This window comes from Loxodonta africana, chromosome 21 (assembly GCF_030014295.1).
Source record: "Loxodonta africana isolate mLoxAfr1 chromosome 21, mLoxAfr1.hap2, whole genome shotgun sequence".
Taxonomy (NCBI): Eukaryota; Metazoa; Chordata; class Mammalia; order Proboscidea; family Elephantidae; genus Loxodonta; species Loxodonta africana.
In genome coordinates, this window is record NC_087362.1 from 19,764,852 (window position 1) to 19,789,993 (window position 25,142).

Below are 25,142 nucleotides of genomic sequence, written 5' to 3' on the forward strand. Positions count from 1 at the left end.
CTCAGTAACGTTCTTGTAAAGGGGACCTTGACTTTGAAGTTAAGAGCTCCCTTTCTTATGAAAGGCTCTGCATGTTTTATATGTTTTATGCAAATATTTTTCTTATGCTGTCAATGTTTATCTTAGTGCTTGTGAGAAGTCATCTTAAAACGGCTTCCATTTAAAGGAAATACGTGGATGCTTAGCAATGCCATATCGTATCTTATTTAAAGATGAAATCTTTTTTTAAAAGAACCCAACAATACTTCTCCTTACTTCTTTCTGTATTCCTTTTCTAAGCTCTAGCTTCATTCACTGAACATCGATTAATAAGTACCTGTACCCCAGACTCCATGCTCTGGGGGCTCACAGTGCAGACAGCAGGTGAGACAGAAGCAAAAGCTCAGTGATTATGAGGTTAGTGACCCAAGAGTTCAGACGCAGGGAACCGAGGGTTGGCATAGGTGGTTGAGCGTGGCGTACTCAGATAAGGTTATTTGAACAGAACCTTGAAGGAATTAGACAAGAGAAGAAAATTGCATTGCAGGCAGGAGGATTATTAAGCCAATTTACAGAGATGTGTGAAAAAGTAGAGCCTTTTGAGGGAATAACAAGAAGTTAGATTTGGCTGCAAGTGGAAGGAGCAAGAGAAAGAGACTAGGAGAACAAATAAGGGCAAGGTCAAGAAGATTGCTTTGTCTTAGATTAAGGTTTGTGTTTCTTTGTTTGGGATTTCATTTAGCAGTTAGTGGTGAGGCATTTAAGGATGTAAGGGAAAAACACGTCAAGGTCAGCTTTGCAGTGGAGAAAGGCAAATCTCTTCCTCAGTATTTTTCTTTTCTATTACTTTCGTTCTCATCCTACTTCTTTGGCAAACTTGATTTTCTATTTTTTAATATGTGTCTTGCTTTCATTGCACATCAGGTATTTCACAGTCATATTATAGCCTTAAAACAAGATAAAGCAAAAAATAAATAAATAAATAACAATCAAACATTGTAGAAATTATGGGGCTTACCAAATCCTTGCAATGCTTCTCCTAGAATTTGTGCATCCATAATGGGATTGAAATTGGGAGCAGGGAAGATGGTTCCTTGCACCTGGTGGGAAGAGTCAATGAGAAAGTGATTGCAGTGATTCATAGTAAAGGATTCAACTTTTTTTCCAGAAAAAATGAAAACTAAACTATAGGCTATATATGTAAATTACTGTAAGACCTACGCACAAGTCTATTGAACAATTGCTTATGTTAGTTGTAGAGAACAAATTTGTTGAGTATATTTCATCCATTGGCCTCCACTGTATGGACATCTATTATTCATCTAAGAAACTGAGGTACTAGAACCAATAGTAGAAAAGTGGAAGAATCGAATTAAAAATATATGTCTCTTTAATACACGGTAAGCATTTTTAGAAATTGCAGCCTAATTTGTAGAAACTGAAAACTGTACTGGGGGAATTCATGTCGTTCATATGAATTAGAAGTGGCACTTGTGACCATAGCTTTTTTTTTTTCTTTTACCTTAGGAGACCTAACATCACATTAGAAAAATTGAAATATTTGAATTTGGATTACAGAGTTCATAAAAATCCAAGTGATATGGGTAGGACAAAGATTTTTAGCTCAAGCTTGCAGCTGCAGAGAAAAACATAAAAACACAACTGACATCCCATTGACACTCTCTTGCCAGTAATAAAATGGCAGAACATTGAAGACAGGCTTTGGATGCACATGGCCCATTATTTCAGATAAGTGCAGCCAGGACTAGAAACCATATCATCACACTGGGCACAAGAGAACTGTCAACCAAATTTATTAAGAAGAAAGGAAGTTTTCCCCCAACAGGGGGAACATATTGTCACCATTCCCAGAAATGTTGGACAAAAACCACCTCCCCATAGCAGACAGGTTTACCAAGCCCAGAGAAGAGTTCAGAAATTCACTGAGCATTTCTACAGCTGTAACCTCCTAGCTGAAGATGAAGATTTCTAGTGCCCGTTGTCTAACACAAGAAAATTAATTCATGAGCAAGACTCTACCATCAATTCTAGTTAAATAAATATGCATACTAATACCAACATATTCATGAAGAGGTTCTTGGAGGATTAAGAACACTGTTCACTTGGGGTAAAGCTAAGAATTCAGTTGAGTTTGGATTATATTTCATTGATACTAATAAACATGAAGATGTTCATTTGAAGTAGACAGAAAACCATGTAACAACTGTGACATGGCTGTATTTTCATACTTAGGAGTACAGATATTGTTAGTGGAATGTTCTTCTGAATTGTACTCATGGACCCAAACCAAAAACCAAACCGGTTGCTGTTGAGTCAATTCTGTCTCACAGCAGCCCTATAGGACAGAGTAGAACTGCCCCATGTGGTTTCCAAGGAGCAGCGAGTGGCTTCCAAAGTGCTGACCTTTTGGTTAGCACACAGCTCTTAACCACTGTGCCACACATGGGCAGATACATGTAATTAAATTTAGCAATCTGACATTGCTAAAGTGCAGTCATTTACAAATGAATTGCTTATTTGCTCCTGAGATCTCAAGTTTATCGGAGAGAGAGAACCTCAAAATGAAGTTCTCTTTGAGCCCGTTCCTAATTCTAGATTAGGAAACAGTACAAATATTCTGACTCATTCACTAACCTTTTGCTTCTGGTGAGACACTTTGAGGACAATAGGCTTTAATTCTTCTTATACATATTACAATTCTACTGTAAATTCGTAGGTTGATTCTCTCTACCTCAAGAGTTTTCCTGGAACTGTCATCTGCCTTTAAATGGGAACATTTCTTTTCTGATATTTGTCACTGCCATTTACTGAATCTTTTTGGTCTGTGTAGTTCCGTATCAGTTTTTTCTTTGGGAAAATTAAAGGTTGGTTGGGGTAAAGGAAAGAAATGCTTGACTTTCCCACCGGTTTCCGGGTTGGAAGACTTGGGTTCTTGGACAGTACTGCCTTGGTGACCTTACCCAGGCTGATTGCTACAGGCCAGAGAGATTACAGGACTGTTTTGAGGCCGAAAAGAGGAAAATGTATATGAAAGCAATAAGGTATATTGTTAAATATGTGTAAGTTATCTAGGCAATTTTAGGCACATAGTGAGCAGCTGTCCACCACAAAACATTTTGTTTTTTGTCAGGCTGAGATCCCTGGGATTTGTACTGGAGTAAGTGCTGCAAAATAAAACTATGTGCCTTTTTTGCAAAAAACAAACAAAACTCACACACACATGCACACACAAAACCAACAACAAAAAAACTGCTTTGAAAGTTATAGAGAGGGAAACTTAGGTCTACAGAGATTTATCATACTTAATCTGCAGGCTAAAGAAAAAAGGCAATGGGTTTTTTTTTTTTTTTTTTTTTTTGAGTGCATAGCTACAAGGAGCCCTGGTGGCGCAGTGGCTAAAGCAGTAGACTGTTAACTCAAAGGTTGGCGGTTCGAAACCACCAGTCGCTCCTCGGGAGAAAGATGAGGCAGCCTGCTTCCCTAGGGATTTATAGCCTTGGAAACTCTGTGGGGTCGCTATGAGTCAGGTCAAACTGCCTTGGAATTCTTTCTCCAAAATTTGTACTCAACCATATTCTATGCATTTCTCAAAACTCAATACCAGTCCCTCTGATGGAGTCAACATAAGCTGAGCCCTTCATTCACTAGGAACCCTGGCGGTGCAGTGGCTAAGAGCTTGGCTGCTAATCAAATGGTTTGCAGTTCAAATCCACCAGTCTCTCTACGTGAGAACGACTTGGTGACCTGTTTCTATAAAGATCACAGCAGCAAAGCCCTACAGGGCAGTTCTACTCTATCATATGGGGTTGTTATGAGTTGGAATCGACTTGAAAGCACTTAAGAACAACAGCAGTTACTGAGACATATTTCAAGTTAACCCATTAACAGTAGTTGAGCCTTCTAAAGTCAGAAACTGTCGTTTCAGGTGTTTTTCAGCATTGGTATCTTTTACAGCAATGTTCTTTATATATATATGTGTGTATGTATATACATAACCAAAAAACCTGCTGCCATCGAGTAGATTCCAACTCATAGCGACCGTACAGGACAGAGTAGAACTGCTTGATAGAGCTTCCAAGGAGCACCTGGTGGATTCCAACTGCCAACCTTTTGGTTAGCAGCCATAGCACTTAACCACTACACCACCAGGGTTTCCATATATATATATATATACACATATACATACACATATACATATACATATACGTATACATGTGCATATATATGTATATATATATAGCTAAATTTTATTGCCTCAGGATAAATAAAAAAATTGAAAAAATGAACATTTTCAAATGTGGCAGTGAAAAAGAATATGTACATGTATATGGGAAGATTATTTCATTTTTCTTGTTTTGAAAATTGACAGATTTAGAAATAGTATCACTTATCTAAAGCAAAGTAGATTATAATGTCTGTCATGTCAATTTGCATCCTTACCATGAGGCAATCAAAATATGATCTTTGCTTCTAGTCATTTGTGAATCTGCCTTTTGACAGAAAAATAATAAATAAAGATACTCCCTTTTTAGAAGACAAACTACCATATAAACTGACTATGTAAAAGAGCATGGGTAACTGCAGATTTGAAATTTGGTTGTAAAAATTACCCCCCGAGTAAATAATGAATAGATCTCTTTACCAAAATGAGAAATTGTGAAATTGTTTGCATTTGACTCTCTGCAGACTGAAAAAATTACACATATTTTGCTCATAAAGTTGATACAATTATTTTTGCTATCCCATACCAATATGTACATCAATAATTCCATGATATTTCATTTATTCATAGCCAGTCAAGGAGCTAGAAGCGATAAAGCCATGTTCCTCAAATCTATCACCCACATTTTAATTATTTTTCCCAAGTTGTTTTGAGCCACACTCACCTTGACAACCCAAGTGCCTCAAGGCTTAGACTTTGAAACGTTAGCCATGTGAGTTGACAATTTCGCTAACTGCATACCTTCTACAATACAGGTTTTAATGAATAATTCAGCATCAGGAAGTATCTTAGTTTTAGTGTCATGGGGATTATTAGATCTCTAGCTAATTCGATGGCACTGTTTTTTTTTTTTTCTTTTTAGCTAATTTAGAGGAGCCCTGGTGACACAATGATTAAACCCTCAGCCACTAACAGAAAGGTCTGCAAATTAAATTAGGTAATTTAGGAATTTTAGAGTCTTTAGAGGAAATTCTACTGAAATCTTGGAATTCCTTTTCCACAGGGCACTTCCCCAGAACCAGCCATTTGCTCAGCTTTGGAACATTGGCGCTTGGATCTCTATTATCTCAGGACTGAATCCCCTAAATTCTGAAGGTCTACAGCCCATAATCTCTTCTGCCTCATATCTGCCAAGAATTGTTCTGAAGTGTTTTCAATGGCTTTAAAAAACAGCCAGCACTAAAGGATGGGTTAACATGCTTATTATCAGAAAAAAGTATAACCAAAACTTGATATGCATCTGGAAACCTTCCCATCTCCCATATGCTCCACATCTAATGAGCCATTCTGTATAATTCTGCCAGCCCTACCCACACAATAGCCTTTATGTGATTTCTCTTCTTTTTCATTCCTCTTAATACTAATTTAGCACGGGCTTTCTCACTTTTCCCTTGGGTTGTATTCAACGAGTTTCTACTTTATTGCCAGAGTAATCCTTCTGAAAGATCAAACTCATCATTTGTCTTTCTGTGCCTAAAACCTCAGTGTCTAAAGCACTTCTACGCAATATTTGCTTTCTCTTCAGGCCTACATCCTGAATAGAATTCTCACGTGAAAGACAGATTCATGGGAATGCCTAGGTTCATGAACACATTCCGGTATGGTAACTTGAATGACATCCCATTCATTCAAGTATTTGAGGTAATCTTACGTGGAGATCCCCCCCATACAGACTATGGATTATATCTTTCTGTTCCTTTTAGACCATACATCCCTGAGGCCATTGATTCTGTGGTCCATCCTTGTACGAGTGGTTCAGTATCTCCGTTGAAATCACTGCTGATTTAGCATTTTCAAAATTTTCAACAGACTGTCAGAATTTTGACAACACATATTCCTTCATCAAATTGATTTGAAATTTAGCTAAATAGAATATGTTGGCTTCAGTTCTAGGCATTGCCTTTAATATTTATAATTCACACAACTGGAATTTAGCCTTACACTATATAATGTTATGGTTGGGCTTTAAAATTACATGCAAATGTATTTCCAGTTAAATTCCTTACCAAACAAACCAGTAAAGGGTAATCATTTCCTAATCACCGAATATCTGTCAGAAACGCCATCTCCTTCATCCTATTTTAATGAGATTAACCAAAACCCAAGCCAAACCTGTTGCCGTTGAGTTGATTCTAACTCATAGTGACCGTATAGAACAGAGTAGAACTGCCCCATAGGGTTTTCAAGGAGCAGCTGGTGGATTCGAACTGCTGACCTTTTGGTTAGCAGCCGTAGCTCTTAACTACTGAGCCCTCAGGGCTCCAAATTTAGGAGGTTTGGAAATCATGTCAAAACATCATGACCTGAAAGGACTGCAATTGGCATGGATTTTAGAGAATTAGTCTTATTTATGAGAGATAAAGTGGCGGATGAGGCAGGTGAGCAACTGAAAGAGAATACATCTGTGTAAAAACAGTACCTTCAGGTGAAAAATTGAGACTGTACGGAACATAGAAACCCTGGTGGCATAGCGGTTAAGTGCTATGGCTGCTAACCAAAAGGTCTGCAGTTCGAATCTGCCAGGCACTCCTTGGAAACTCTACAGGGCAGTTCTACTCTGTCCTATAGGGTCTCTATGAGTCGAAATCGACTCCACGGCAGTGGGTGGGTGGGTATACGGAAAATAAGGAAAACAACAGTGTGTACTCTAAAATGAAGGAATATAACTTTGAATATCCTAAAAGACTCAAACTTGGAATTTCATTGAGTAGTGCAGCAAATGTTCTTAATTTTCTTTAACTACAAGCATTTTTTATTATAAAAATATAAAGAACACATTTGCCCATTCAACGTTTTTCACGTGTACAGTTCAACAAAGCCAATTCCACTGATCATGTTGTACAACCATCACCAATATCAGTGTCAAATTTTCCATCTCCATTAAAAAAAAAACACTATACTACCTAAACAGTGATTTCCCCTTTGCCCATCACTCTTGTCCCTGGTAACCATTATTAAACTTTAATATCTATACCTTTATCTATTCTAGCGGAAACCCTGGTGGTGCAGTGGTTAAGAGCTATGGCTGCTAGCCAAAAGATTTGCAGTTCTAATCCACCAGATGCTCCTTGGAAACTCTATGGTGCAGTTCTATTCCGTCCTATAGGGTCACTATGAGTTGAAATCCACTTGAAGGCAAAGAGTTTTTTTGTCTATTCTATGTATTTCATATTAGTGATATCACACCATATTTGTTCTTTTGTGATTGGCTCATTTCACTCAGCATAATGTTTTTAAGGTTCATCCATGTTATTGCATCTATCAGGACTTCTCTTTATGGCAGAGTAATATTCCGTTGTATGTATATACCACATTTTGTTTATCCATTAATTTGCTGATGGACCATTAATTTATTGTGAATAGTACTACAATGAACTTTAGTGTACATGTGTCTATTTGTGTCACTGCTTGCAAGTCTCTTGGGTATATAACTAAGAGTGGGATTGCTGGGTCATATGGTGGCTTTATATTTAACTTTTGAGGAGCTACCATGCCATTTTGCATTCCTACCAGCAATTGATGAGGGTTCAGATTTTTCCACATCTTCACCAACAGCTGTTATTTTCTCTTTTTCAATCTATATATCTTTAATCAGTTTGAAATTGATGCTGATACTCTTGAATGAGAGAATGAGACCATTAACATGAAAAAATGTGTATAGATAAAATGGTAGCCCACACTTTTTTGTGGTGTGTATAACATATTAACATTAATTGTAGTTTCACAATTTACATTTTCTACTTCTTATATTGAATAATTAAGTCAATGGAGTTAATGGACATTTGAGTTGTTTCTTAAATTTATGTAGGAATTTTCCATGTAGTTTAAGTTGCCTTAAATATTAATTGATTTTAGTTTTATATCTTACAGCTTAGCATATCTCTTATCAATTTATTCAGTTATTTTATTTTTTTTTTTATAATAACTTTTATTAAGCTTCAAGTGAACGTTTACAAATCCAATCAGTCTGTCACATATAAGTTTACATACATCTCACTCCCTACTCCCACTTACTCTCCCCGTCTTGAGTCAGCCCTTTCAGTCTCTCCTTTCTTGACAATTTTGCCGGCTTCCCTCTCTCTCTATCCTCCCATCCCCCCTCCAGACAAGAGTTGCCAACACAATCTCAAGTGTCCACCTGATATAATTAGCTCACTCTTCATCAGCATCTCTCTCCCACCCGCTGACCAGTCCCTTTCATTTCTGATGAGTTGTCTTCGGGGATGGTTCCTGTCCTGTGTCAACTGAAGGTCTGGGGAGCATGGCCGCCGGGATTCCTCCAGTCTCAGTCAGACCATTAAGTTTGGTCTTCTTATGAGAATTTGGGGTCTGCATCCCACTGATCTCCTGCTCCCTCAGGGGTCCTCTGCTGAGCTCCCTGTCAGGGCAGTCATCAATTGTGGCCGGGCACCAACTAGTTCTTCTGGTCTCAGGATGATGTAGGTCTCTGGTTCATGCGGCCCTTTCTGTCTCTTGGGCTCTTAGTTGTCATGTGGGCTTGGTGTTCTTCATTTTTCTTTGCTCCAGGTGGGTTGAGACCAATTGCTGCATCTTAGATGGCTGCTTGTTAGCATTTAAGACCCCAGACGCCACATTTCAAAGTGGGATGCAGAATGATTTCATAATAGAATTATTTTGCCAATTGACTTAGAAGTCCCCGCAAACCATGCTCCCCAGACCCCCGCGCTTGCTCCGCTGACCTTTGAAGCATTCATTTTATCCCGGAAACTTCTTTGCTTTTGGTCCAGTCCAATTGAGCTGACCTTCCATGTATTGAGTGTTGTCTTTCCCTTCACCTAAAGCAGTTCTTATCTACTGATTAATCAATAAAAAAACCCTCTCCCACCCTCCCTCCCTCCCCCCCTCGTAACCACAAAAGTATGTGTTCTTCTCAGGTTTACTGTTTCTCAAGATCTTATAATAGTGGTCTTATACAATATTTGTCCTTTTGCCTCTGACTAATTTCGCTCAGCATAATGCCTTCCAGGTTCCTCCATGTTATGAAATGTTTCAGAGACTCGTCACTGTTCTTTATCGATGCGTAGTATTCCATTGTGTGAATATACCACAATTTATTTAACCATTCATCCGTTGATGGACACCTTGGTTGCTTCCAACTTTTTGCTATTGTAAACAGAGCTGCAATAAACATGGGTGTGCATATATCTGTTTGTATGAAGGCTCTTGTATCTCTAGGGTATATTCCTAGGAGTGGGATTTCTGGGTTGTATGGTAGTTCTATTTCTAACTGTTTAAGATAACGCCAGATAGATTTCCAAAGTGGTTGTACCATTTTACATTCCCACCAGCAGTGTATGAGAGTTCCAATCTCTCCGCAGCCTCTCCAACATTTATTATTTTGTGTTTTTTGGATTAATGCCAGCCTTGCTGGTGTGAGATGGAATCTCATCGTAGTTTTAATTTGCATTTCTCTAATGGCTAATGATCGAGAGCATTTTCTCATGTATCTGTTGGCTGCCTGAATATCTTCTTTAGAGAAATGTGTGTTCATATCCTTTGCCCACTTCTTGATTGGGTTGTTTGTCTTTTTGTGGTTGAGTTTTGACAGAATCATGTAGATTTTAGAGATCAGGCGCTGGTCGGAGATGTCATAGCTGAAAATTCTTTCCCAATCTGTAGGTGGTCTTTTTACTCTTTTGGTGAAGTCTTTAGATGAGCATAGGTGTTTGATTTTTAGGAGCTCCCAGTTATCGGGTTTCTCTTCATCATTTTTGGTAATGTTTTGTATTCTGTTTATACCTTGTATTAGGGCTCCTAGGGTTGTCCCAATTTTTTCTTCCATGATCTTTATCGTTTTAGTCTTTATGTTTAGGTCTTTGATCCACTTGGAGTTAGTTTTTGTGCATGGTGTGAGGTATGGGTCCTGTTTCATTTTTTTGCAAATGGATATCCAGTTATGCCAGCACCATTTGTTAAAAAGGCTATCTTTTCCCCAGTTAATTGACACAGGTCCTTTGTCAAATATCAGCTGCTCATACGTGGATGCATCTATGTCTGGGTTCTCAATTCTGTTCCATTGGTCTATGTGTCTGTTGTTGTACCAATACCAGGCTGTTTTGACTACTGTGGCTGTATAATAGGTTCTGAAGTCAGGTAAGGTGAGGCCTCCCACTTTCTTCTTCTTTTTCAGTAGTGCTTTGCTTATCCGGGGCTTCTTTCCTTTCCATATGAAATTGGTGATTTGTTTCTCTATCCCCTTAAAATATGACATTGGAATTTGGATCGGAAGTGCGTTAAATGTATAGATGGCTTTTGGTAGAATAGACATTTTTACTATGTTAAGTCTTCCTATCCATGAGCAAGGTATGTTTTTCCACTTAAGTATGTCCTTTTGAATTTCTTGTAGTAGAGCTTTGTAGTTTTCTTTGTATAGGTCTTTTACATCCTTGGTAAGATTTATTCCTAAGTATCTTATCTTCTTGGGGGCTACTGTGAATGGTATTGATTTGGTTATTTCCTCTTCGGTGTTCTTTTTGTTGATGTAGAAGAATCCAAGTGATTTTTGTATGTTTATTTTATAACCTGAGACTCTGCCAAACTCTTCTATTAGTTTCAGTAGTTTTCTGGAGGATTCCTTAGGGTTTTCTGTGTATATAATCATGTCATCTGCAAATAGTGATAACTTTACTTCTTCCTTGCCAATCTGGATACCTTTTATTTCTTTGTCTAGCCTGATTGCCCTGGCTAAGACTTCCAACACGATGTTGAATAAGAGTGGTGATAAAGGGCATCCTTGTCTGGTTCCCGTTCTCAAGGGAAATGCTTTCAGGTTCTCTCCATTTAGAGTGATATTGGCTGTTGGCTTTGCATAGATGCCCTTTATTATGTTGAGGAATTTTCCTTCAATTCCTATTTTGGTAAGAGTTTTTATCATGAATGGGTGTTGGACTTTGTCAAATGCCTTTTCTGCATCAATTGATAAGATCATGTGGTTTTTGTCTTTTGTTTTATTTATGTGATGGATTACATTAATGGTTTTTCTGATATTAAACCAGCCTTGCATACCTGGTATAAATCCCACTTGATCAGGGTGAATTACTTTTTTGATGTGTCGTTGGATTCTATTGGCTAGAATTTTGTTGAGGATTTTTGCATCAATGTTCATGAGGGATATAGGTCTATAATTTTCTTTTTTTGTAATGTCTTTACCTGGTTTTGGTATCAGGGAGATGGTGGCTTCATAGAATGAGTTGGGTAGTATTCCGTCATTTTCTATGCTTTGGAATACCTTTAGTAGTAGTGGTGTTAACTCTTCTCTGAAAATTTGGTAGAACTCTGCAGTGAAGCCGTCCGGGCCAGGACTTTTTTTTGTTGGGAGTTTTTTGATTACCGTTTCAATCTCTTTTTTTGTTATGGGTCTATTTAGTTGTTCTACTTCTGAATGTGTTAGTTTAGGTAGGTAGTGTTTTTCCAGGAATTCATCCATTTCTTCTAGGTTTTCAAATTTGTTAGAGTACAATTTTTCATAATAATCTGATATGATTCTTTTAATTTCATTTGGTTCTGTTGTGATGAGGTCCTTCTCATTTCTTATTCGGGTTATTTGTTTCCTTTCCTGTATTTCTTTAGTCAGTCTAGCCAATGGTTTATCGATTTTGTTAATTTTTTCAAAGAACCAGCTTTTGGCTTTGTTAATTCTTTCGATTGTTTTACTGTTCTCTAATTCATTTAGTTCAGCTCTAATTTTTAGTATTTGTTTTCTTCTGGAGCCTGATGGATTCTTTTGTTGCTCACTTTCTATTTGTTCAAGTTGTAGGGACAGTTCTCTGCTTTTGGCTCTTTCTTCTTTTTGTATGTGTGCATTTATTGATATAAATTGGCCTCTGAGCACTGCTTTTGCTGTGTCCCAGAGGTTTTGATAGGAAGTATTTTCATTCTCGTTGCTTTCTATGAATTTCCTTATTCCCTCCTTGATGTCTTCTATAACCCAGTCTTTTTTCAGGAGGGTATTGTTCATTTTCCAAGTATTTGATTTCTTTTCCCTCATTTTTCTGTTATTGATCTCTAGTTTTATTGCCTTGTGGTCTGAGAAGATGCTTTGTAATATTTCGATGTTTTGGACTCTGCAAAGGTTTGTTTTATGACCTAATATGTGGTCTATTCTAGAGAATGTTCCATGTGCGCTGGAAAAAAAAGTATATTTTGCAGCAGTTGGGTGGAGAGTTCTGTATAAGTCAATGAGGTCAAGTTGGTTGATTGTTGTAATTAGATCTTCCGTGTCTCTGTTTAGCTTCTTACTGGATGTCCTGTCCTTCTCCGAAAGTGGTGTGTTGAAGTCTCCTACTATAATTGTGGAGGTATCTATCTCGCTTTTCAGTTCTGTTAAAATTTGATTTATGTATCTTGCAGCCCTGTCATTGGGTGCATAAATATTTAATATGGTTATGTCTTCCTGATCAATTGTCCCTTTTATCATTATATAGTGTCCTTCTTTATCCTTTGTGGTGGATTTAAGTCTAAAGTCTATTTTGTCAGAAATTAATATTGCTACTCCTCTTCTCTTTTGCTTATTGTTTGCTTGATATACTTTTTTCCATCCTTTGAGTTTTAGTTTGTTTGTGTCTCTAAGTCTAAGGTGTGTCTCTTGTAGGCAGCATATAGATGGATCGTGTTTCTTTATCCAGTCTGTGACTCTCTGTCTCTTTATTGGTGCATTTAGTCCATTTACATTCAGGGTAATTATAGATAAATAAGTTTTTAGTGCTGTCATTTTGATGCCTTTTTATGTGTGTTGTTGACAATTTCATTTTTCCACACACTTTTTTGTGCTGAGGCGTTTTTCTTAGTAAATTGTGAGATCCTCATTTTCATAGTGTTTGACTTTATGTTAGTTGAGTCGTTACGTTTTTCTTGGTTTTTGTCTTGAGTTATAGAGTTGTTATTGCCTTTTTGTGGTTACCTCATTATATACCCCTATTTTTCTAAGTAAAAACCTAACTTGTATTGTTCTATATCGCCTTGTATCACTCTCCATATGGCAGTTCAATGCCTCCTGTATTTAGTCCCTCTTTTTGATTATTGTGATCTTTTACCTATTGACTTCCATAATTCCCTGTTATGTGTATTTTTTTTTTTAATTAATCTTAATTTGTTTGTTTTTGTGATTTCCCTATTTGAGTTGATATCAGGACGTTCTGTTTTGTGACCTTGTGTTGTGCTGATATCTGATATTATTGGTTCTGTGACCAAACAATATCCTTTAGTATTTCTTGTAGCTTTGGTTTGGTTTTTGCAAATTCTCTAAACTTGTGTTTGTCTGTAAATATCTTAATTTCGCCTTCATATTTCGGAGAGAGTTTTGCTGGATATATGATCCTTGGTTGGCAGTTTTTCTCCTTCAGTGTTCTGTATATGTCGTCCCATTCCCTTCTTGCCTGCATGGTTTCTGCTGAGTAGTCAGAACATATTCTTATTGATTCTCCCTTGAAGGAAACCTTTCTTTTCTCCCTGGCTGCTTTTAAAATTTTCTGTTTATCTTTGGTTTTGGTGAGTTTGATGATAATATGTCTTGGTGTTTTTCTTTTTGTATCAATCTTAAATGGGGTTCGATGAGCATCTTGGATAGATATCCTTTCGTCTTTCATGATGTCAGGGAAGTTTTCTGTCAGAAGTTCTTCAACTATTTTCTCTGTGTTTTCTGTCCCCCCTCCCTGTTCTGGGACTCCAATCACCCGCAGGTTATCCTTCTTGATAGAGTCCCACATAATTCTTAGGGTTTCTTCATTTTTTTTAATTCTTTTATCTGATTTTTTTTCAGCTATGTTGGAGTTGATTCCCTGGTCCTCCAGATGTCCCAGTCTGCATTCTAATTGCTCGAGTCTGCTCCTCTGACTTCCTAGTGTGTTGTCTAATTCTGTTATTTTATTGTTAATCTTTTGGATTTCTACATGTTGTCTCTCTATGGATTCTTGCAACTTATTAATTTTTCCAGTATGTTCTTGAATAATCTTTTTGAGTTCTTCAACAGTTTTATCAGTGTGTTCCTTGGCTTTTTCTGCAGATATCCTAATTTCATTTGTGATATCATTAAGCATTCTGTAAATTAGTTTTTTATATTCTGTATCTGATAATTCCAAAATTGTATCTTCATTTGGGAAAGATTTTGATTCTTTTGTTTGGGGGGTTGGAGAAGCTGTCATGGTCTGCTTCTTTAAGTGGTTTGATATGGATTGTTGTCTCCGAGCCATCACTGGGAAACTAGTTTTTCCAGAAAATCCGCTAAAAAAAAACTGCAGTCAGATCCCTATCAGAGTTCTCCCTCTGGCTCAGGCTATTCAGATGTTAATGAAGCCGCCTGGGGAGGGTGGGGGAGGGAACAGAGAGATAGGAGAGTAGCACCTCAGAATATAGCCAGAGTTGCTTATCTTGCTTGGAATGACTGTTATATCTGAGATTCCCGCGGGCGCGTCGCCTATGTGTGCTGGCTGTGTGGAGATTGCCCCCGGGGGGTCTGGCCCGCTGGAGTCACGGTCAGATCCTCCGCTTCCAGCCCCACGCCCAGCGTCAAGGCTCCCCTACTGGGACGGTGCACTCTCAACTCCAAAGTCAGTCGCTGCCTCCCGGGGACTTCTCGTCCCACCAGCCGCGTGGCCGTGCCGCCCCCGTGAACCAGGTGGGCCCCCTCCCGGGGTTAGTTCAGATGGGTGGAGTAGCTCCCCGTGCTTGTGCCGCGACCAAGTGTCCCGGCTGGAACGCTGTTCTCCCCACTCCAATACCAGTCGCTGCCTCCCGGGGACTTCTCCTACCGGCTGCGTCCCACGCCGCCCGCGCGACCCGGCTGGTCCCCTTCCCGGGGTTAGTTCAGGGGGTGGACCAACTCTCCGTGTTTATGGCGTACCTGCGAGCAGTCCAAATCCCTGCGGGACGGTTCCCCGGCTCGGATGCTGCTCTTTCTGCTCCAAGATCAGTCACTGCCTCCCGGGGACTTCTCCTACCGGCTGCGTCCCACGCCGCCCGTGGAACCGGCTGGTCCCCCTCCCGGGGTTAGTTCAGGGGGGTGGAGCAGGTCTCTGTGCTTGTGCCGTACCTGACTGGTACGCTGGCTCCAGGCTCTGGAAACTATCGCTGCTTCCCCGTATTAGTTCGTTCTCCGTCTCTAAATCCGTGTTTGTTGTTCAGGGTTCGTAGATTGTTATGTATGTGATCGATTCACTTGTTTTTCCGTGTCTTTGTTGTAAGAGGGATCCGAGGTAACGTCTGCCTAGTCCGCCATCTTGGCTCCACCCCCCGTTCTATTCAGTTATTTTTGAAGCAAATTAAATAAGCAACTAATATGTGTATCATATTACACTACACAATGTTGGTATTTTTACTACTGCAGATCACAAACATATACATAGCTAATTCAAGGCAGAAGGTGATAAATTATATCATAAAAGTCTAACAAAATGTCCTGGAATTAGGAGGGAGGAGATAATCTTCAAGTGAAAAATAAGAAAGAGTTCAAGGGAAGTCTTTTTGAGAAGGCTTTGCTTGAGGTGAATACCTCAAACTGGAATTGCAATGTTTGCATAATTTTCACATTTCTGGAAAACCATGTTTAAGTAAGAATTATTTAATACATTTTTATACCTGGGAATATTTATAGAACCAAATCTTCATATTTAGATTTCCTTCCTATGAATTTCATATACATGAAGGTTCATACACATATTTCAAAGTTCCATTTAAATTCTATCTCCATTAAGTGTTTTCTGGTAAGCACAGTTAAAAATGATCTTTCATGACTTACTATAATAGCTGCCATTTACAAAGTGCCAGAGATTGCACTAAGCTCTATTATGCAGCATTGTATTTCATCTGAGAGCCACCCTATGGTTTTAAAGCCATTATTACCTACATTTGGTGGATGAATAAGTGAGGCATAGTGAGAGTAAGGAAATCATTGTGCCTACACAGCTACTTAGTGACAAAGCATTAATACTTCCTCGTAATACTTGGACATTATTTGGCACATATAATCTTTATTGTTGTTATTGTTAGGTGCCGTCGAGTAAGTTCCGACTCATAGCGACCCTATGCACAACAGAACGAAACACTGCCCGGTCCTGCGCCATCCCTACAATCGTTGTTATACTTGCGTCCATTGTTGCAGCCACCGTGTCAATCCACCTCATTGAGGGTTTTCCTCTTTTCCGCTGACCCTGTACTCTGCCAAGCATGATGTCCTTCTCCAGGGACTGATCCCTCCTGACAACATGTCCAAAGTATGTAAGATGCAGTCTCGCCATCCTTGCCTCTGAGGAGCATTCTGGCCGCACTTCCTCCAAGATAGATTCGTTCGTTCTTTTGGCAGTCCATGGTATATTCAGTATTCTCCGCCAACACCACAATTCAAAGGCGTCAACTCTTCTTCGGTCTTCCTTATTCATTGTCCAGCTTTCACATGCATATGATGCGATTGAAAATACCATGGCTTGGGTCAGGCACACCTTAGTCTTTAGGGTGATATCTTTGCTCTTCAACACTTTGAAGAGGTCCTTTGCAGCAGATTTGCCCAATGCAGTGCGTCTTTTGATTTCTTGACTGCTGCTTCCATGGCTGTTGATTGTGGATCCAAGAAAAATTAAATCCTTGACAACTTCAATCTTTTCTCCATTTATCATGATGTTGCTCATTGGTCCCGTTGTGAGGATTTTTGTTTTCTTGCTGTTGAGGTGCAATCCTTACTGAAGGCTGTGGTCTTTGATCTTCATTAGTAAGTGCTTCAAGTCCTCTTCACTTTCAGCAAGCAAGGTTGTGTCATCTGCATAACACAGATTGTTAATGAGTCTTCCTGCAATCCTGATGCCCCGTTCTTCTTCATTTAGTCCAGCTTCTCATATTATTTGTTCAGCATACAGATTAAATAGGTATGGTGAAAGAATAAAACCCTGACACACACCTTTCCTGACTTTAAACCAATCAGTATCCCTTTGTTCTGTCTGAAAAACTGCCTCTTGATCTATGTAAACGTTCCTCATGAGCACAATTAAGTGTCCTGGAATTGCCATTCTTCGCGGTGTTATCCATAATTTGTTATGATCCACACAGTCAAATGCCTTTGCATAGTCAATAAAACACAGGTAAACATCCTTCTGGTATTCTCTGCTTTCAGCCAGGATCCATCTGACATCAGCAATGATATCCCTGGTTCCACATCCTCTTCTGAAACTGGCCTGAATTTCTGGCAGTTCCCTGTCCATATACTGCTGCAGCCATTTTTGAATGATCTTCAACAAAATTTTGCTTGCATGTGATATTAATGATATTGTTCTATAATTTCCACATTCGGTTGGATCACCTTTCTTGGGAATAGGCATAAATATGGATCTCTTCCAGTCAGTTGGCCAGGAAGCTGTCTTCCATGTTTCTTGGCATAGACGAATGAGTATCTCCAGTGCTGCATCTGTTTGTTGAAACATCTCAATCGATATTCCATCAGTTCCTGGAGCCTTGTTTTTCGCGAATGCCTTCAGAGCAGCTTGGACTTCTTCCTTCAGTACCATCGTTTCCTGATCATATGCCACCTCTTGAAATGGTTGAAAATCGACTAACTCTTTTTGATATAATGACTCTGTGTATTCCTTTGCATCATTTAATATTTTCCCCATGGAATCCTTCACCATCGCAACTCGAGGCTGGAATTTTTTCTTCAGTTCTTTCAGCTTGAGAAACTGCGAGTGTGTTCTTCCCTTTTGGTTTTCCATTTCCAGCTCTTTGCACGTGTCATTATAATACTTTACTTTGTCTTCTCTAGAGGCCCTTTGAAATCTTCTGTTCTGTTCTTTTACTTCATCAATTCTTCGTTTTTCTTTAGCTGCCTGACATTCAAGAGCAAGTTTCAGAGTCTTCTCTGACATCCATCTTGGTCTTTTTTTTCTTTTCTGTCTTTTCAGTGACCTCTTGCTTTCTTCACGGATGATGTCCTTGATGTCATTCCACAACTCGTCTGGTGTGCAGTCACTAGTGTTCAATGCATCAAATCTATTCTTGAGATGGTCTCTAAATTCAGGTGGGATATACTGAAGGTCATATTTTGGTTCTCGTGGACTTGCTCTGATTTTCTTCAGTTTCAGCTTGAACTTGCATATGAGCAATTGATGGTCTGTTCCACATTCCGCCCCTGGCCTTGCTCTGACTGATGATATTGAGCTTTTCCATCGTCTCTTTCCACAGATGTAGTCAATTTGATTTCTTTGTGTTCCATCTGGCCTGGTCCATGTGTATATAGTCACCTTTTATGTTGGTGAAAGAAGGTATTTGCAATGAAGAATTCGTTGGTCTTGCAAAATTCTATCATTCAATCCCTGGCATTGTTTCTATACCAAGGCCACATTTTCCAACTCCTGATCCTTCTTCTTTGTTTCCAACTTTCACATTCCAATCGCCAGTAATTATCAGTGCATCTTGATTGCATGTTTGATCAATTTCAGACTGTAGCAGCTGATAAAAATCTTCTATTTCTTCATCTTTGGCCCTAGTGGTTGGTGTGTAAATTTGAATCTTAGTCGTATTAACTGGTCTTCCTTGTAGGCGTATGGACATTATCCTGTCACTGACAGCATTGTACTTCAGAATAGATCTTGAAGCATTCTTTTTGATGATGAATGCAACACCATTACTGAGCTGAAATGGACGGGTATTGGCCTTTTTGAATCAGACAATCATATAGTCTACTATGCTGGGAATGACAACTCAAAGAATCTTTATAGTAGCATTGTCTTATCACGTAAATATTTTGTTTGAGGGCAACAACGAAATTTCAACAGCATGAAGCAAAAGAATCATGCTTTGTACAATAGTTTCTAACTCTCAAAGCGTAAGGCCAGATACTTTGCCTGGGCTCACTAATTAATTTGAATTGGGCTGTGGACTAAATTGTGTCTTTCCAAAACATGTGTTGAATTCCAGGCTCTTGTTAAGGATTCCATTTTATTTGGATCCACAATCAATGCCCATCAAAGCAGCAGTCAAGAAATCAATCGATGAATTGCATTGGGCAAGTCTGCTGCAAGAGACCTCTTTAAAGTGTTAAAAAGAAAAGAAGTTACTTTAAGGACTAAGGAGCGCCTGACCCAAGCCATGGTATTTTCAATCAGTTTATATGCGTGTGGAAACTGGACAATGAATAAAGAAGACTGAAGACGAATTGATGCATTTGAATTGTGATGTTGGCAAAGAATATTGAATGGACTGCGAGAAGAGCAAACAAATCTGTCTTGGAAGAAGTACAACCGAATGCTCCTTAGAAGTGAAGATGGTAACATGTTATCATGGACATGTTATCAGGAGGGAACACTCCCTGCAGAACGGCAACGTGCTTGGTAAAGTAGAGGGTCAGTGAAAAAGAGGAAGACCCTCAAAGAGATGGATTGACAACAGTGGACTCTAACATATCACAATTGTGAAGATGGTGCAGGACTGAGCAGTGTTTTGTACTGGACACTGTAAGTCAGATACGACTATGTGGCAAATAAGAACAATAAAAACAAAATACGTGTTGAATTCTTGGCTTTCATACCTTGGATAAGTCCCTGGGTGGTGCAAACAGGTAAATGCTTGGGTGCTAACAGAAAGTTGAAGTCCACCCACAGGTACCTCAGAAGAGAGGCCTGGTGATCTACTTCTAAAAAAATCAGCCGTGGGAAACCTTTTGGAGCACAGTTCTACTCTGACAGACATGAGGTCATCATGAGTTGGAATCAATTCCACAACAGCTAGGCTTTTTTTTTTTTTTTTTTTTTGCTATTTTGGATGTGATCCTGTTTGGAAACAGGGTTTTTCCTTTATTATGTTAGTGCAGGATGGATCCTAAACCTAATCACTTCTGAGTTATTAGAAGACCAGAATAGAAACAGAGACACACACGGAGGGAAGGAGAAGACAACAATAAGAGACAGATGTGTCTACAAACCCAGGAACACTAAGGTTTTCCGGAAGCTGCTGCAAGCTGAAATAAAGGAAGTTCCTCCCCTTAAAACAGTGGACTTTTAGCCTCCTGAGCTGTGATAAAATAAATTTGGTTCTTTAAAGTCACAGGTTGGTGATATTTCTGTTACAGCGGCACTATGTAACTGTAACAAATGTATGTAAATATTTTTCAAATAGCTCAACCATGTGTACTAATCTTTTTTAACCTGTTCTAAGCTCGTGGGGATATATTCATTTGAATTGTAGAGCTTGGTTCAAGTCATTAAATCCAGATACAGTACTTGGGTATAATGTAAGCTGTTCGGCATAAACATGGCTCCAAAGAATGATGGCTGAACTTTAAACCCTCTTGCAAATATGAAATCCTATGATTCTCTGATAACTATTTCACCGTACAAGAGAAGTGTCTGTTAAATGACGGGGAGCTTTATGAGCCTACTACATAGGCAAACAGCCAGGTTTTCCTCGTTTGCCATTACAGCCAATTTCCAGTTCTGTGAATGCACTTTGTAGATTTTTCTGACTCCACTTACTGTGAGTTTCTCTATGAGGTTCCATCTCATTTCCTGAGATAGTTTTATGCACTGACTCTTCTAACTTCCTTTTCACCGTATCATATTATTTCCAGACTTATTTTCTATCGCAAATCTAGATAGTATTAGACACTTGGAACTAATAAGAGAGCAAAAGATCTATGAAATAGGCTCTTATCCATCATGGAAAAAACTTATATACTAAGGGAAACATTAGACAAAATAAGGTTGTTCAAAATTAAATTAAAAAAAAAGCATTATAGATACAAAATATTTCCAACTAGTAGATTCTGGAAACGCTGGTGGCATAATGGTTAAGAGTTTGATTGCTAACCAAAAGGTCAGCAGTTCAAATCCGCCAGGCGCTCCTTAGAAACCCTGTGGGGCAGTTTGACCCTGTCCTATAGGGTTGCTATGAGTCAGCAGTGGGTTTGGTTTTAGTAGAGTTTCTATCATCTTTGATTATTTACACATACATTGTTCTCTGCTTGTCAGATAATTTAGAATTAACAGCATAATATATAGAGGAATACAGAAAACCATGAGTAATAATTTTTAACCTTCTGATATTGTTTCTTTTTCCTAAAGAGTAAAAAATATCTTAAAGGTGTCATTACACATTTCAACAGTATTTTCAGAATTGGTTTTCCTCTGAATTAAAAAAAAAAGTATATATATATATTCATATTTTTTTCTTTTAAACAAATCTCTAGAAATTTCCCTCCACATTGTGAAATGGTTCTGAGGATGAAATCCTTTACAGTACAGGATACATTCTGTAAGGCTTTAAATTTGAACTTTTGACATGTTTTCAGGAAGGACCAGTAGTCCTTGGATAGGGAAATCATGCTTGGTAAAGCAGAGGCTGAGCAAAAACAGAAAGACCCTCAGCGAGATGGACTGACACAGTGACTGCAACAATGGGTTCAAACATAGCAATGATTGTGAGGATGGCACCGGACAGGGCAGTGTGTTTCTTTCTGATGTACACATAGTCGCTGTGAATTGGAACCGTTGTTAGATGGAACCTAACAACAACACAGCTGCTCTAAATGCAGTCTTATGAGTGAAACACCAGCCAGGTTCTGAATAATTTAGGCAACTCCCCATTCATTAGTATGACTTACTGGAAAAGAGGAAACGGCGGTCCCATCATGGAGTCTCCACCGTTCTGAGAGAGCAATCACATTACAATCACTTCTCTCTCAGATTGGTAGAAAAGATTTTTCAGGAACCGAGAGCACAGCATAAATCTAGGTGAACAGGAGCCTACAGAATTACAGCAGCTTCCTTCTCAAAATAGAAAACACGTGGCTGGGACCTCAGGGAGACTGATAGCCAAATGATACTCTCTCTACATAGTCATCTCGGTTCAAAGAGAGGAAATGCTTACATTTTTATTTAATCTTTTTGAAAACTCAGTTGTTTTGTAGCCCATGCTAATAAGGCTAAGGGCATACTCCCTCCCTTTGCCTCTTTTTTCTTCATAGCTTTACAACAGTCCTCATCTCTAGACAATGACAGAACTATGTATGGGAGATTCAGTCCCTGCTCCTAAGAAACTTAGTATATATCTCTGGTAAGAAAACCATGTGATTAAGAAACCATAGAGTGGTGCGATTTATTCCTGCTAAAAATTGGAAGACTACAACATACATTTATGCATTTAATTGTCCAGTGTGCTTTTAAAACATTTTGAAAGACGCATTATTATCCTAATTGTTCAAATACCACCTGGGACAACTATTTCTGAATTGCCTTCAGAGATGTTCAAATTCCTCCATTTAACAAATAAAAAAAATAATAGGTATCACTTAATGATGGATTTGATACTTACAATTTGCCAAAGCCAAGAGTTAGGATATGAAGAGTAATATAGCTATCTGGATGGCACCATTGTATTTATTTTTTTTCTGGTGAAAATTATACTATGATATTGGTAAACCTAAAGGTATTTTCTAAAATGAAATTGAAAAATAAAACTTTGCTATTAGACTGTATACTGTTTTATTACCTCATGACTGTGGTAAACCACATTTCACTTAGCTAATAGGTCACAAAGGACACGGATTAGAAAAATATGAATGATCTTGGCTTTAATCTATCCCTACTTGTTGGAAAATATTTGCCTTACTGAGCCCTAGTCGGTAGTCACTGTATATAGAGAGTGACACCATTTTCTAATACCGCCCTTTTGCCACAATGAAAAATTTTTTTCTTAATTATTAAAATGCTTAAATATATTCAAATAATCAAATTATAATTTGTGTCATTATTGCTCTAAAATAATATTTATTTATTCAATATAGTTTTATGATATCACAAAAATAATCAATAGAATATGATATCTGAAAACTGGGCCTTTGGTTAATCTAAAGTTAAATCAAACTCGCAATTTGTCAGTTTCATTGCTTTAAAAAAAAAAAAATTTAGGCACTGAGAATTCCAGTCATTTGGTTTATTTGGGGAGATCTTGAGTTTTTATTCTTCTATTTTTTTTTTTCTTTCTGTCATTCTGGTAATAGGGAAGGCTGTGATAAATACTACACTTCTAGTTTTTGTCCAAGTAAATGGTCACTGATCTTTGCCCATGGGCAATATAATACACACAAGAAGGGAAAGATCCAGGGAAAGACAGCTGGAATAGAGTGATACTGGGAAAATCCCAAGCTGATCACACCTGTAGTCAGAGTGTTAGGGTTTATTTGTGCTTGTAATATTAACTAACCACATGCTTCTTAGACACAGATTCGAAAAAAAACATTTTCCCTCTCTTTCATATACATAGATCAAATCCCCCCCAATAATCTGGATGCAGCTCAAATCTCACCTATCGCATGCAGTCTTTTCAGATTACCAATGTTATTTTGCATCTCTATTACACAGGACTTTGGGTTATTACACAGGACTTTGCATTTTTTACATCTCTCTTTACCTCTAAATTTTAAACTTCCTTAAGGCAGGTATACTTGTCTTCTTGTTTTTCAAAGCATCCAGAGTTTTCGTTATTGTTAGGTGCCATTCAGTCAATTCCAACTCATAGTCACCCTGTGTAAAACAGGACGAAACACTGCTTGGTCCTGCACCATCCTCACCATCATTGTTATGTTTGAACCCATTGTTGCAGCTACTGTGTCACTCCATCTTGTTGAGGATCTTCCTCTTTTTCGCTGACCCTCTATTTTACCAAGCATGATGTCCTTCTCCAGGGACTGACCCCTCCTGATAACCTGTCCAAAGTATCTGAGATGAAGGCTCAACATTCATGCCTCTAATGAGCATTCTGGCTGCACTTCTTCCAAGACAGATTTGTTTGTTCTTCTGGAAGTCCATGGTATAGTCACTATTCTTTGCCAACACCATAATTCAAAGGCATCAATTCTTCTTTGGTCTTCTTTATTCATTGTCCAGCTTTCATATGCATATGAGGCGATTGAAAACATGGCTCGAGTCAGGCACAGCTTAATCCTTAAAGTGACATCTTTGCTTTTTAACACTGTAAAAAGGTCTTTTGCGGTAGATTTGCGCAATGCAATGCATCATTTGATGTCTTGACTGCTGCTTCCGTGGGCATTGATTGTGGATCCAGGTAAAATGGAATTGTTGACAACCACAATCTTCTCTCCATTTATCGTGATGTTGCTTATTGGTCCAGTTGCAAGGATTTTTGTTTTCCTTATGTTAAGGTGTAATCCATAATGAAGGCTGTGGTCTTTGATCTTCATCAATAAGTGCTTTAAGTCCTCTTTGCTTTCAACAAGCAAGCTTGTGTCATCTGCATGTTACAGGTTGTTAATGAGTCTTCTTCCAAATCTGATGCCGCATTCTTCTTCATATAGTCCAGCTTCTTGGATTATTTGCTCAGCATACAGATTGGATAAGTATGGTGAAAAGGTACAACCCTGATGCACACCCTTCCTTACTGTAAACCACTCAGCATCCCCTTATTCTGTTCACATAACTGCCTCTTGGTCTATGTACAAGTTCTTCATTAGCACAATTAAGTGTTCTGGGATTCCCACTCCTCACAATTTTATCCATAATTTGTTATGATCCACACAGTCGAATGCCTTTGCATAGTCAGTAAAACACAGGTAAACATCCTGCTGGTATTCTCTGCTTTCAGCCAGGATCCATCTGACATCAGCAATGATATATTCCTCATTCCACGTCCTTTTCTGAATCCAGCTTGAATTTCTGGCAGTTCCTTGTCAATGCTTTTGAATGATCTTCAGCAAAATTTTTCTTATGTGCAATATTAATGACGTTGTTCAATAATTTCCACATTCTATTCAATCGTGCCTTGGATATAATGCAGATTTAATGAATGTTTATAAAATATAAAAATACATAGACAGTGACATTTTTTACTCATATATGCAGGCTCTGCTCTGGGCATTTTCACCCACATTTCCTAGGTAATCAGCTCAGCAGCCTTGTGAGACTGATACTAT

The 25,142-nt window shown here is 38.5% G+C and overlaps 1 protein-coding gene across 1 annotated transcript in view; it reads right to left on the bottom strand.

Moving 5' to 3' along the window:
- ANXA10 (annexin A10) overlaps nucleotides 1-9,053 on the bottom strand; it is a 62,581-nt gene extending 53,528 nt beyond the window's left edge. Inside the window, 2 exon segments of the mRNA XM_064273592.1 lie at nucleotides 998-1,079; nucleotides 8,870-9,053. Coding sequence (XP_064129662.1) covers nucleotides 998-1,079; nucleotides 8,870-8,890 — 103 coding nt within the window. The 5' untranslated portion in view covers nucleotides 8,891-9,053.
- Nucleotides 9,054-25,142: the final 16,089 nt, after the last annotated feature.